This window comes from Parus major, chromosome 7 (assembly GCF_001522545.3).
Source record: "Parus major isolate Abel chromosome 7, Parus_major1.1, whole genome shotgun sequence".
Lineage (NCBI taxonomy): Eukaryota > Metazoa > Chordata > Aves > Passeriformes > Paridae > Parus > Parus major.
Genome location: NC_031776.1, coordinates 10,476,484 through 10,491,080, shown reverse-complemented (window position 1 = coordinate 10,491,080; position 14,597 = coordinate 10,476,484). Strand labels below are relative to the sequence as shown.

At 42.8% G+C, this 14,597-nt stretch overlaps 1 protein-coding gene across 2 annotated transcripts in view; it reads left to right on the top strand.

Annotated features, from left to right (window-relative positions):
* Positions 1–530: 530 nt before the first annotated feature.
* Positions 531–14,597, top strand: part of SATB2 (SATB homeobox 2) — a 130,374-nt gene continuing 116,307 nt past the window's right edge. Inside the window, exons 1-2 of one of the 2 annotated variants that reach the window (XM_015635220.1) lie at positions 531–1,095; positions 1,575–1,793. In XM_015635220.1, the coding sequence (XP_015490706.1) occupies positions 1,625–1,793 (169 nt within the window). In that variant the 5' untranslated portion in view covers positions 531–1,095; positions 1,575–1,624. The other variant, XM_015635219.2, reaches the window with a different exon arrangement.

Genomic DNA, 14,597 nt, shown 5'->3' with positions numbered 1-14,597 from the left:
CCTCCTCTCGTTCCCTTTCGGCCCTCCCCCAGCCCGGCTGCCCCTGCCCTTGCGCCTTTCTGCCCTGGGTCTCTCCTGTCACCACCGCCTCGTCCTGCCACGCTTCCCCTTCCCCACCCAGCCCGCCTTACGCCCTCCCTTCGCGGCGCACCGCGCTGCTTTTTCGCGTGCGAGATGTGTTATTTATTTATTGGTGTTTAATTTCCTGCCAGGTGGGTTTTTGCCTCCCACCCGTGCGCGCAGCGCGGCCGGGGCTCCGCGGGGCGGGCCGGGCCGGGCCGGGCCGGGAGGAGGTGGGCTGCTGCGCGCCCGTCTGTGCCCGATTCCGAGGTAGCAGCGAGACTTGATTTTTGCGGGGGGGCGGGGAGGGGGAGGGGTGTCAAGGCGAGGAGGGGTGGCGATGTTTGGGATGCACAGCCCTGGGACGGGAACGCCGCGCAGACAGACAGGCAGACACACACACAGGCGTGCACATACACCAAACCCGAAAGCAAGGACAACCCCAAAAAGGACTCACTTTGCCTCGATGACTCAACGCAACTAATAACCGTTTCTCCGCTCTCTGTGGCGAGTCCCTCCTGCCGCTGCTGTCGCTGGCAGAGGAGGGAGCGATTGAAAGTGACACACGGGGGGCCGCCGCCGCCACTTCCCCGCGCCGCCAGGCACTCGCCGCCGCCGCCGCGGAGCCCGGGAGAGCGGCGCTCCCTCCTCTTCTCCTCCCCCTGTTTCCCCCGGTATTGATTTTCTCGGCTGAAGGTGTGAGAAGTCGGCTCCCTTTCCCTTCTCTTCCGCGCCGCAGCCAACGGCCCCGCGCCTCCCCGCCCCCTCGTCCCGACCTCCCCGCTCCGCTCCGCTCGCCACCCGGGACCCTCCGGGACGGGGCTCTGCCCTTGCGGCCCCGCGGGCAGCCGCCCCGGCCCCGCCGCCCCAGCACCCCCGGAGGAGGGCGAGGAGGGGGCTGGGGGTGGGGGGAAGGAGTAGAAGCGAAGAACGCGGCGTGGGAGAAGGAAACGGGAAAACTTTCCACCCTGGATTCTCTACTTCTGATCCATGGACAGAGCCCAACTCAGCCAACTTACAGACAGGCTATAAGCAGTAAGTACAGCGGCAGCTCTCGGGAGCCGCTCGCTAGAGGCTTCCTCGCCGGCAGCCGGCTACTCCGTGGCTGCACAGCTGGCCGGCGCGGGGGGGGCCGTGCCAGCGGGGCCGTCTGGACTGGCAGCCTCTTCCCCGCGGCCCCCGGGGGCGGGCCGGGACTGTGGCCGGACCCGGGGCGCAGCACCTGGCTGCGGCAAGCGGGTGGGCTGCTCGCCTGCCGAGCGCGATGGGAACCGGGGCGCAGCGTTGCCTGCCCCCGCCCGCGGCAGGTTGGCGCCGGGCGGGTGAAGCGAACCATTCGCTTCCAGCGGGGCCGGCTCCGGCGGCGGGAGCGGGGCGGCATCGCACCCGGCCGCTACTCGCCCGGCTTCACGGAGCTGAACGCCCTGGAGACGCGCAGCGGGCGCCCGGCCGGATGAGCGGGGCCCGGTACTGGCCGGCGGCCACTGAAGCGCCCCTTGTTTCTCTCGCCCTAGGTCCGTGCTCCTTCTACTGCGACCTGCCAGCGGGAGCAGCGTCTCCGAGCATGGAGCGGAGGAGCGAGAGCCCCTGCCTGCGGGACAGCCCCGACAGAGGCAGCGGCAGCCCCGATGTCAAAGGGCCTCCCCCCGGGAAGGTGGCCAGGCTGGAGCAGAACGGCAGCCCCATGGGCACCCGCGGGAGGCCCAACGGCGCCGTCACCAAGCCCGTGGGAGGTAACAGTGCGGCTCCGCCGCCCGGGGCGCGCAGGGCGGCGGGCCCGGGGGAGCGCGTGGCGGGCGGGTCGGTACCGTGCGCGGAGGAGCCGGCAGGTCCGAGTGGCAGCTACAGGAAGGGCTGCTGCCCGCTTTCCCGAGCGAGCATTTGGCTGCTGGGCACCGCTGCGGTGATGGGGATCCGCGGGAAGACTTGGACCGGGTGTGCGGCGCGCAGCCCTCCGGCGTTAGAAGGCCGCCTGCCGAAAGAGGCCACCCCGGGCCGGGCTCTGGCCGGGTGGCTCTCAGAAGGCCGGGGCTGGTCCTGCCGGAGGGTAACGGGGTGCGAGCGTGTCCTGCGCTCGGCGCTTTCTTGCTGCGGATCGCCCTGGGCAGCCCGCGGGCATCCCCCTGGCCGGCGGCGCTCCCGCAGGGCACGGCAGCGGGCCTGGGCAGCGGCCGCAGGAGAGGGCAGCGCCTGCGGGGCTGAGCGCGGGCGCTCGGGCTGCTTCACGGATGCGGGTTACACCAGTTAGGTGCGTTAACACCCACCGTCACAGCTTTAAGAATGGGGTCAGCAGAGCGGGAAAAATGGTAACGTTTATGGTAGCATTTTAGGAATTTATTTTTCTTTCGTAGCGTTTTGTAGCAATTGTTGTAAAAGAAGATAGGAAATGCTCAAGGTTCATCTCTTTCAGCAAATACATTGTGCATTAGTTTTGCAGTTTTCTTGCATTTCTCCAGAATACTTTATCTTTCTTACTTTGCTATCAAGTTGCTGGTCAGTTTTGTATTAAGAACATGTTAAGTACGTGGTTACTTTTCCCCCTCCTTTTGTTCCAAGCAGATAAACTTTCCAGACACTTCTCTGAAATGCCTTCTTTTTTCCTCTTAACTCTGATGCTGTCGTGTTTAAGACAGTGCAGCCTCGTGTTAGGAAAAATATATTTAAAAACCTTGCAATTAGCCAGATGTTGTGGGCAGAATGCAGCCGGAAAGTCCACCAATAACTTTACCTTAAAAAAAAAATCTCTGTATTTGTGTTTTAAAATGGGCAGAGTGGTAACACATATTTGTAGTTGTTTATACACAAGGAGTTCGTGTAAATGGCATTTCAAGAGATACATTGAAATGGTTGTCACATGACTCTCTATTACGTGAGGTTTATTTAGCGATTTTACCATTAGATGCTTGTTTTAGACCTCTTTGGCTCTATAGGCTTCCTAATTGCTGAAGTTTGCTAAGGAGCTGCAGATTTTATTTTAAAAGCATAGGATTCATTTATATACCTAATGAAGGGTAAGAGAGCTCACTAGTTTTTTATGTTTCTATATATCTAGTTTTAATCCTCTTCTCTGTGTTCTTCCAATGTATGGAAAAAGAAGAAACAGCTTTGCAGTGAAAGACTTGTAATACTATTCCACTTAGAAATTGGTGAAGAAATAATTTTTTGAGTTATTGTAAAAAGGAACTAGTTAATCATATAAAAAGTAGCATATGTAGTTTTAGATGCCTTTTTCAAGGCTTGGACATTAAAGCTGCTTGATTTTTAAAGGAATGTTAGAATTAGAGCTGAAATCTTTTTCCTTTGGGCATTTATAGAAATATACTTTAAGAGAACTCTTAAATGTTTTGGAATATATGTTTGCTTTCTAGTTGCAGCTGTGTTCTCCAAGAGAAATTCAACAGCTTTTATAGTTATATCGGTGGTTCAGCCTGCGTCTGGCCTATTAAGCTATGGAAGATTTCTTCCACTTAAGAAAAAGACTTTCATTTCTGAAAGCAAACTTTTAAGAGCCTATTCATTACTCTCCAGCTGATTTATAAAGGTGTTGTAGATGGGAGTGTAGAAGTGTGGGGGAATAAGAAATGCATAAGAAATGCAGGAGTATTTTTTTTTTTTTCCTTAGCTGGTGTTCTGTAAGCAGTCACAGTCTCTTTGGGTTTGGGCTGTTCATAATAAAGATTATTCATTACTCCTTATTGATGCTGAAAGCAAGAAGAAAATTATTCTTGTCTGAATACTTACCTAGGTTCTATAATACTCAATACTAAATTAGTTAAGGCAGATTTTTTTTTTTAATAAGATAATGGTGCTGTTTAAAATTGATTTATTTTTTTTTTCTCCTGGAAATACTCTCACAATAAATCAACACAGCTAATTTCCAGATATTTTTTTCTGCTCTTTTTCAAGTTTGATCCTTAAGAACCTGTTATGATCAAGCGATCTTTTCCTGAATGCGGATCACACCTGTTTCGGGTATTTTTGGAAGTCTTTGCAGTGATTACTGTGGTGTTAGTAGTTTTCTCACTGGAATTGTGAAATGCGTCTGTAGACATTTGTGGAAGGGCTTACTTTTAATTTACTGGCAAATTAGTGTAAAATTATTTGAAATAAATATTGATAGGGACTCTCCTACTATTGTGCCTAGAGTCTGACAAAAAGGAAACTATTGAAAGTCATAGTGAAGTGACATCCGTGGCTTCAGTTGTCAGTGGTTCTGTTTATTCTTATTTCTTGGGCTTTAACAAGAGCTAATACTTAATGAATGTGAATTGCATTTGGGACAAAAATGGAAATACTTTACCGAAAATTAGAGACCATTTTAGTTTTGCTTTGTTTTATTTTTAATTTCATAATGTGTATCTAAAGATTTTGCAAGCAAAGCCAAATGCTGGCAATTCATTTTCTCATCTCATTTTGGGCCTTAGATATGTAAATGCTGAAATTCTTTCCTGTTTGTCAAGTGTCTTTTTATTGTAATAATATCAGTTTCTGAAGTTAATTCGTGAGAACAGAGCAATAAGCTCTCAACTACCTGCTGCTGTGATGAGCCTGATGACCTTTGGTAACCAGTTTTATAATCGTACTGTTTGCTGCAACTATTTTTCTAGTGACTTCCCTGAGAAATAGAGAAATAAAACGCTATCGGTGCTTCTAGCTTTCGCTCTAGTTTTATGAGTGAAAAACTGTTTTAAAACAAGCATTTGCAATGCAGACAGAAAAACAATTGTTCTCATGAGAAATTTTGCCTTATGATTTTCCTGGTTTTTTATTCCTAACATGAATGTACTTAATTCAGAGGGCCGTTACAGCAGCTATAATAATCTAGTGAAGGTCACTAAGAAGATAAACGAGGTCTTAAAGGTTGTGTTTAATAGGGGATTTAAAAGTTTTGGTACTGTTTACAATGTTGTTAGCGTCAGTCCAATGTATTAGAGTCCAGTTTTGGTTTGCCTGACTAACCCAGTGCTTTCTGAAGTGTTTCAACAGTTATCTGATCAGTCTGTTTTAAAACCTGTATGTAATAAAACACAAGCGCTCAGATTTTAAGGAGAGTAAGGTTCCTTGGAAAAAAAGGCTAATATCGCTTTAAAAAACATATGAAGCCTGGGAGAGAGTTTAGAGCAAGCAAGAGCACTATGGTGTTGACAGCTTTATATCCCTGTTGGGTAACATTCACTTACTAGAATTGGCGTCTCCTCTCAGTTAGTAATTCACTCCATAAGGATTAAAAAAAAGAGGGATGATTAATGACTAGGAAACTTATATTTACAGAATTGTTGATTGCAGTTCGTGAACCTGTTTGTGTAAGAGTGGATGTGAATATATATGTGTGTGTGTTGATTTGAAGAGTGTAGAAAATAAGCGTCAAAAGCCACTGAAAGCAACTTAAATGGCCAGTATGCCGAATGAGCTGTTCTGAAGTTTGATTTTGCTGAAAAAGAAACATAGAACCAAATGATAGCCAAGGGAGTATGTTCAAATTTGGAGCAGGAAATGATTGCAAAACATTTTTAGTTTAGATTAGTTTGATGCGGTCTGATAATATATTCATATTCATTTAACTGTTAAAAACTGTGATTCAATTTACAGAATATTAATTGGGGGAAAAGCTTTCAGGCAATTCAAACCAAAGTGTACAATCCAGATTTTACTCAGTAGCTGTAGTTATGGAGCTTGTACAAAGTCAGATGTAAGACAAATGTGGATGCAGTGACTCTTCAGAGCGCTGCTGCTGATTGCTGTGAGCCCCCTCAAGTTCAGCATATCATGGTCATGTCTGCGTAAGTGTAGCTAGAAATCAGTTTTAATCTATCTCTGCGGTGACAGAAACACAGGCTGATGCTTGAAGAGCTGTTTGTAAAGGTCCATTCTACATATTTCTGTAAAAATATTGTGGAGTTTGTACTACCTTTTATATCTTCACAAGGATTTAAAGTACTTGACCGGAGCGAAAATTCACTTCCGTGCAGATGGAAGAATACAGCCTGATCAAATTTGCTCCTCTGTTCTAAATGGTTAGTTAACATGGCATCCTGAACACAGCAAAGGAGTATGTTTCACTTGTCCTAAGGAACTGAGCGAAGCAAAAGGTTAAGTTTTAGATTCCTGCCCAGATCCTAGATGAGGATACCTTCCTGCTGCCTGAAAGAAATGTGTAGCTGTTTGAAAGAATTAAGCACATTGAAATACAGAAGCGTGAAAGCTGCAAATCCATATTAGTTCAGGAACAAGCATAGATGTATTTTTATGTTTTACATCTATGTTTTATCTGTGGCTGCATAGTTGGAAAACGTTGCTTTGTAATTTGATATAATTCAGTAGGGATTTAGAAGAAATGTAAAATATTGGCTTTTACATGTTTCTGATACATATTGAGGAAGAAATGGCTAATTTAGCAGGAACAGTAAGAAAAGCGAGACAGTGATTTATTCTTCGAGATCAACTGTTAAAAATGAGTTTCTGGTCTTTTGCTGATCTTCACCCCTCTCTCCCTTTTCCAGTTAGGCTATGTCATGTAAATAGAACAAACAGAGCAGTCACTCCTGAAGGGTCATGCAGTGTATCAGCTGTATTTTTGCTGAGGTAGAAAAATAGTCTTTCTTTATGTGTTTTCAGTACTTGGTCTGTTATTAAAATAAAGACACAGTTGGTTGAAGTGCGTGTGCAATTGAACATACACATTAAACAGAATATAGGGTATCCACCCATTCAATGACCTAGACATAATTTGATGTTTAGGATAATTTTGGAACCCTTAAGTTGCATCTGCAGAAAGACACCAACAATTTTGAATTCAAGATTTAAGATTAGTGGTAGTAAGATTTTTTTCTTTCCCCCGAAACAGTTCCTAAGTGTTTCAAGTCATCTCCCTGCTTCCTCTCCACACCCATGGCCATGTCAGTTAACTGCATGCTGTTATTCTTATCGTAAACCAAAGGAAAGAAAAAGCAACCAATATAATTGAAATAATCCATAATAATTCTCTGTTTACTCCTCCCTTTTTAAGTTGGGCTCTGCCTTTTCTTGGTTTTACTGGGATAGAACATAGAATATTTACTCTCAATTATTTACAGGGCAATTCTTTGACAAACTCACCTTAACAGGAGATTTCAGTGATTCTCCAGAACTGTTTTTGTTCCTAAAGAAGGTGGAAAAATAATAAAAACCAGAAAGATGCCAGTGAGGTAACATATATTCAAGAAATTAAACAGTACCTTATCTTCCATTCAGAATTTAGATGAAGAATTTGGACATTGAAGGAAGGCCAACAGTATCAAACTTCTATTGTTATGAATAAACACTTAGAGGTGAAGTTAGAAGATTCCCAAATACCTAATTTTGTCAAATCCTTATATTCTATTTAAATACTCTTACTGTGCTGAATATTTTATCTTGATTTAAAAATAGAAAAAAACCTGGCATAATGTAACTGTAATCAAGTCATCATTTCAACAGACAGCTATGTCATATTGAAACTTTCTAGTCTGTAGCACAGACTTTCAGATGGTATCACTTATTTTGAAATTCCTTTAAAAGTATTTGAGTTTAGTACTCTTCATGGAGATGCTAGTCTGAATATTTATTTTTGCAGTTACTTTCTATTATTGATGTTTTCTTTAGAGCTGTCTGTGTGGAATGGGGAGAAAAAGGGCCACAACGGTGGTCTGGAGCTTAAGTAAAATACTTGAACCAGTAAGATTTTTGCCACTCGCATTGACAGAAGACATGGTAATACAATATGGCAACTATGGTGCTGTAAAATAAAGAGTTTTATTGCAGTCATGTATTTATATTCACCAAACATCTGTGTGACCTGTTTAGGAAAATTCTTATTTTTGTGATTGAGCAGTCCCCAACCTGCTTTTAAATCTTATTTTTAAACTTTTCAAAATAGCTAAAAATCTGTAAAACTTGGGAAGATTTTCTTTTGAATCTCAAATTGCAAGGCATAGCTAAGTTAGGCCTTTAATTACTGCCTCTCATAATTTAGTTAAATTAGTAACCACTGCTGTGTTTTTAGGATTAAAGGCACAGTTTTTCAAGGTATAAAGTATTACCAAGTCCCTTTGAATTGATAGGACGGGGGTTTGTTGGAGATAACCTGTGCCTGATTCATGCTCTGTAACTACTGATCGAGCGTGCTCTCCTTTTGAAGCTCAGAGTGCTTTTGAAACCAGCTCTGTGTGCTGAACAAGGAGCCAGAGCCTTTTCTAGCTCTGAAGAAATCGCTTTGTGGTAATTGGTTCCTACTGTACCAAATGTCCGGGGTCAGCTGCATCAGTCCCCACGGTGGCATGTGTCACTAGTGCAGATGTAAGAAATAGTCATAGCAGACAAAAGGCAGCTGAGAATTTGATGGCTTTTGAGAAATGTTTTCTAGCCTCTAGCGATACTAAAAAAAATTGCCCTGCAAGAAGCTTTGTACTTGTTGCAGAATGCTCATCAGCAGTGTCTCTGCTGCGGGGCTGCAGACAAATGAGTTTACATTGATTAGCGGTATGAAAGACAGAAAATACTCTTCGCTGTTTCATTTGGGGGCAGTTGTTAGCCCATCTAGTTGAGGTTCTCGTGGCTGTTCCCAAGTGTTGACTGTTTAATGTGTGATACGTTCTCAGCCAGCAAGGCATGTTGTCCATATTGTCGCTATTCTATAGTTAGGGATTTTTATTTTTTTTTTATCCAGAGTACCTGTGCTTTGTATGAAAGCACTTACTGCAGCTGTTGAGTATATTTTGTCCCCATCTTCATTTGCATTGATCCAAATATTGGTGAGGGAAAAAATAATTTATATTTCTGGTGTTATTTCTTCTATTTCAGGGAACTTTAAAACAACCATGAAATAGTGTTTTCAGTTGTTTGGTTGTTTTTTTTTTTTTCTTTTAAAATATATTTGCTAGCTCTGAGTGTCCCCTGAAGATTTGCAAATATACAAGATTTTGATATTTGTCTATTAGCAGTTTACGGCTGCTGACATTGAAAAACTCTTATAAAAAGGTTTTGTTTTTTTGTTTTGTTGGTTGGTTGGTATTGTGTTCTTACTCTGATTTTTAAAGGTGTGAATGTCGATGTTGCTAGTGTCAGAGGACTTACGTAAAACCTCCTTCCAGGACGCACTTCTGCTTGGAATAAAACGACACATATAATTTACAGATTGTGTAAAAAATGAAGTGTGAGCCCTGCGTTGATGTTATGGTAAGCTGGATGCTAGGGCAGGAGTACTGTGAACTCAAGATAGATTTTCAATTTCTTGTCGAATGCTGAGTGATTATTGGTGTTTCATACAGCGATGTTTGGAAGAAGAGAAGATTGTCATTATTTGTAGGAGCTGTATGAAGGGAACAGAAAGAACTTGAAGAGAAAGGGCAGGTAGCTCTAGGTAAGAGTCTAGTCATATGACTTATTTTCTAAATAGAAAATTATCTGGCTAATTATCTGGCTAAAAATGTTTAGTCATTGTGCTCTAACTGATGTCCTTGTTTCAGATGGACATGCAATATTAAAAAATTTAAGCACAACTGTACCTTGTTAGTAGCAATGTCAGTGTGGTAAAGAAGGTCAGAAAAATCTTAATACCTGTCAGACATATGAAGCTACAGCATCTCTTGAAATAACCACATACCCACTGCATTTTCAGAATGCAGTAGAAATGTCTTCCACTTAAATATGCTCCCTCATTTGTTTCCCAAAGACACACACTGAGATGAAAAGACGCACTATTGACTGCAAATCTTTTCAAAGGTACTAAACCTGGCATGAAGTATCGGGAGGGGAGTTCCTTATATCAAAAACATGATTTGTATGGCTTCATACAGCCACAAGGTTACTTTGTCTCTCTCTCAGCTGTTCCATTCTATTTGTAATGCTGGGAAGGGGCTGGATTAGTCTGTCTTTACTTGGGTATCACCAAAACTTGACTCTTGAGAAGTTGCTGCCTTTGTCAGCATTTGGATGGAAGCTTCAGATAAGTGAGAAAAGTCACAAAGAAGTATTTACCATCTTAGTAATCTAAACTCACGGAGAATGTTTTGCCGTAAATTTAACTGACAGGCATATATTGGAAATGAAGCGTGTTATTTTCAAAACTATAACCAGCCTATTTTTTTGAGAGTAATATAAATTCATATTTTGAACATATTTTGGTTTATATGCATTTCCATTATTTATATATTAAAATTAGATGTGCACAATTTCCAGCCTTATTATTTTGAACGGTTATTAAGAAATGTAGTTATAAATTATGAGTTATACAATACTTTGGAGTAAAAGGTGATTTTCATAATGTCTTTTCCCAACTTACAAATAACTTCTTTGCCATAATACAAACATGTTAGCGGAGCAACATGATAGATGTCTCTTTAAGTATCGTAGTAAAAGAAAATGACTTGTATTCTGAGGCTGTGGATAGTTTATGTTGTTTTGGACCCATTTCCCAAGCAGTGATCGAAAACAGATTACAATAACAATTATACAGTCAGAAGATGCAATATCCATTTCTGTTTTAATTGAGTGAAAGAATAATAAAAACATCATTAAGAAAAATGAGGTGGACCTGTCATACATGGTACCAATTTTTAGACTTGGAGAAAATGCAGAGTAACAGAAGTGTGAGATTTTTTTAAAAAATTTCCTTTTTTTTTTAAAGTGGTTTGTTTCTCAAGCTAGAAGTCTGGATAGTAGACTTCATATAGGCTCCTGTGAGCAAGTGTGCAGTAAGCAGGTGTCTTGCTTGACAGTAACGCTCAAGTTCGGCATTATCTGAGTTTCTGGGTCTGGCGTAATAATGAATGTATTGAGCCTTTCTGATGACATTAATTATGATTACAGTGTCATATTGACCTGCAATCTAGATGTGCTTTGAGAGTGCCACGGACATGCCAAAAGCAGTAAAAATTACTTCCTTCTCTTTCAAAATGAAAAGCAGTGCTACTTCATGTACCACGTACACTTCACTGGTTTTTTGTACTGTCTTCAAATCTGTGGACATGAATGCGAATAAGAGTACTTGGTCTCTTAAGCCATCACTACCTGGGTCTGATTCTTCTGTGGCCCTTTAGCCACCTCACCATCTCAAGGTTCAGATTAAAACCCGAAAGGCAGAAAGGCCCTGTGCCAAGGCACCGTGTGTCTGTATGCCTCTTGCAAAGGGACTGAACTGTAGTTGAAGGCCTGAAGTTGAGGGATGTTGGCTCTCCATTTTCTCTGACTCCTAGAGCTGTAAGCAGAAGTGGTTTTTTCTGCTGTACTGTACATGGGAAGAGAGAGCCTTGCTACAGTAGCCTTGGCTCTAGTCCTGTATCATACAGCTTTATAAATCAACATTTGGAATGGCATCCAAAAGTGAACTGGGATCCCGCTTGGCCTTTGGAGCACAGATGTAATCTGCATTCTTTGGCTAACACCTCTCAATGAGCACATGGATTTGCACTAGCAGAAGTATCTAATTCTTTGGTGTAGCCCTGTGTACCATAATAATATAGCAATTCATCTTGTTGAGCCCCAGAAGCACTGCTAACTCTTCACAAGTGAATCCACACACAGTAGGTCAGCCTATAGGTAGGTCTTTCACACCCTTGCCCCAAAATATTCCTGACTGGATGAAGTATACTGTGCATACCTGAAAAAGAGAATGTTACTTGTTAACTTGTCCTTGACCTCATGTCTTGTTTGATAAATATCTGGTAGTTGTTAAAACCCATTAGAGTAATGTGACCTGCTGGCAGATAAACGTAAATATTCCTAAAGGATTAATGTTCAAACTGATAGCTGTTAAATGATCTTATATTTGTAGAGTGGTTCCCCCACAACTCTGCTGTATGACAGTACAAGAGAAGGCCACTCAGAAGTTGCCCTCTGTTCACAAGGGTGTAAAAGATGGGAGTTGTGAGGAAAGGCCAAGCCCCAGAGGCCAGTTTCTGAGCCATAATGGGCTGCTGCTGCAGTCTGTCTGAAGACTCCGTGTTGACTGGTGGCAAGGGAGGCAGAGGGGGAAATTGGCTGCATTCTGGAGGACAGAATGGCTTCTACACTTTCTCATTTGCGATTCTCTCCTCCACTTATTTTCCCACTGAAGATCTGATGAAGATTTCTGTGGTCTCTTTCTACCAGAAAAATACCATCTAGTAATGATACAGCAATAGCCTTACCCTTGCTGAAACTGAAACAGGATGAAGAGCTTCATCCTTTACCGTTGAGTTTGACAACATTTATTCAGAGAGAGTTTAATGTGGCTTGTCCTCTTGCGTGCGTACTTGTAACTTTTGCCCATAGCCAGTTCTGCCATATCTCTTGACATTGCCACTTAGAAATGACGTTTTCTAGCACTGCCAGTATCTGTCAGATAGGAGGGAAGGAGGCAGTGGTTACAGTGGTTGCATATAATTCAGCTTGTCTCACTGTTGGAGCCTGCAAGTGGGTTTGAAGGCAGAGGTGTATGTTGGCAGACATTTACTTTGTAACATGGAGAAGGGGTGATAAAATTTATACTTTTTCTTACCAGGGAGTGCTTCACAGAAGGATGGACATGAAGGAGAAAAGAACTTGCTGGTGGGTCCCAGTGGAGACCCCAAAATAGGCCTGAGTGTGGTCTGCAGCACTTCTCCAGAAATAAAACCTCAAACCAGCTATGAAAGCTTTTCTGTTGCATTCCAGGGGACTTACCCCAGTACCAGGAGACTAGTTAATAGAACCTTCATTAAAATGCTTTTGCTAGAAGATTTTTTTTTTCCTTCAAAAATTACATAATATGGTGGCATCTGCTAGCACCACTGAATTTAAGGGCTTATTAGTGGTTCCAGTTTTCAGGGTTTAAAAATGTTGGTCATTAAAAATAATTTTGGGTGGAACTTGGCATAGAGAGTCTTAGCCCCTTAGGCGAGTTCTGTTACGTTTTTGAGAGAAAAGAAACAGAAAGTAGTCCCCCAAACTAAAAATCCCTCACGAACTCTGTACTTGTCTTTAAGTTAAAGAAACCAAAATCTAAAATTTACAGGAAATTAATAGCTTAAGATGATTTTTTAACAAAAAGTCATCTGATTGAGAAGTATTCATTCCTCCGCTTTTGAATAAAAGGAGTGGATTTTCCATTTAGTTCATATTATAAAGTATGGGTATGAAGTATTTTTTCTTCTTTTATAACTGGGAAACAAGTTGAAACAACCGAGCTGTTTTATTTAGGAAAAATATAGCTGTAGTGTCTTCACCTTTTTCCTTTCAATGGGAATAGCTGGACTCAATTATTTTAAGTGTTCTTTTCCAGCCTAACTTGTTCTCTGGTATTCTGTTCCATGGATTGGAAGGCCTATGTGTGATTCTGGTGGACAGCATGGTGCTGGTGCCCCACAGGATTCCTGCCTACCAGCGGTGCTGAGCTCTCTGCTGGAGCAACCTAGACAGCTGTTTGTGCTGCCTTCTCACTCGGGCTCCCTCAAAGCAGTATTTTGAGCATTGGGCTATCATTGCTCTCGGTTTTGCTTGTTAAATTGGAGAGGTGGAAGTGCTTTATTCTCCTGTTTAATTGCTCTTGCCTCCTGGCTGCCCCGTGCGTGGCTGTCCCCGGGCTAACAGGGTGGCACAAAGCCCCAGTGGGACTCCTGTTCCTACTCTGTGAACTCAGCCGGTGTGACAGATTCAAACTTTGGGCTAAGTTAGTGCAACTGGTTTGGCAAAGGGGATTTGTTACCTGAAGGAGCTGGTTTGCTTTGACTAAGAAAAGGCCTCATCTCCTGCAAGTAACACTTCTGTCCCAGACACGCCGCAGGAGGGGCTGTGCCAGAGGTGAATGCTTGGTGTTCTTCTAGTTCTCATTTCTTGTTTGTCACGGCACATGCTCTAAATATGGCTTTTCTTTTATACCATTTTTTTCAGAAATTCAAGCATTATCAAATCAGGTTATGAGTTTCATAATATGTTTCTCTGGTGGGATAGTGGCCTGAAATATTTTGTGTTAAACGGTAAGGCTGTTATTTCAGCTAGGAGAAGGATTCTTTGGGTAGTTAAGCTGTCAGAAGCAGAGGACATCTGCAGAGATGGCAGTGACTTATTTATAAGACTTCCTGAGATCTGGGATAGCTGTGATGGCTGGGAGACTGAAGCCACAGAAAGGACTGGAAGCTGAAGAAAGATGTAAATAATACCTTGTGGTTTGCATTCGCCATTGGCTAAAATATAAAATGTAGAAATGCATTTCCTGCCTACAGATTTATTGAATATGTAAAGCCAGAAAAAATAGCCGAGGAGGAGTAGAAAGATATTGTCCTTAGTTTTACTTCCTCTGGCCCTCCTAAGAAGAAAAATTCTACAATGTAATGTTATTTAACATGATTTTGTTTCTTTGGCAAACATTGTATTAAAATCATCTGTGGACTGAGCTCTTCTTTACCAAATTGCATCCTGGAACAAATTATTTGCAGCGGGCTTATAAACCCATGAAGAGTAGGAGTTTAACAGCATCACATTACTGCCTATATGCAAAATCAGATACCTTGCATTTTGTCTAGAGCACACTGGAGAGCAGAGGATTAACAGAATGTAGGGTCCTT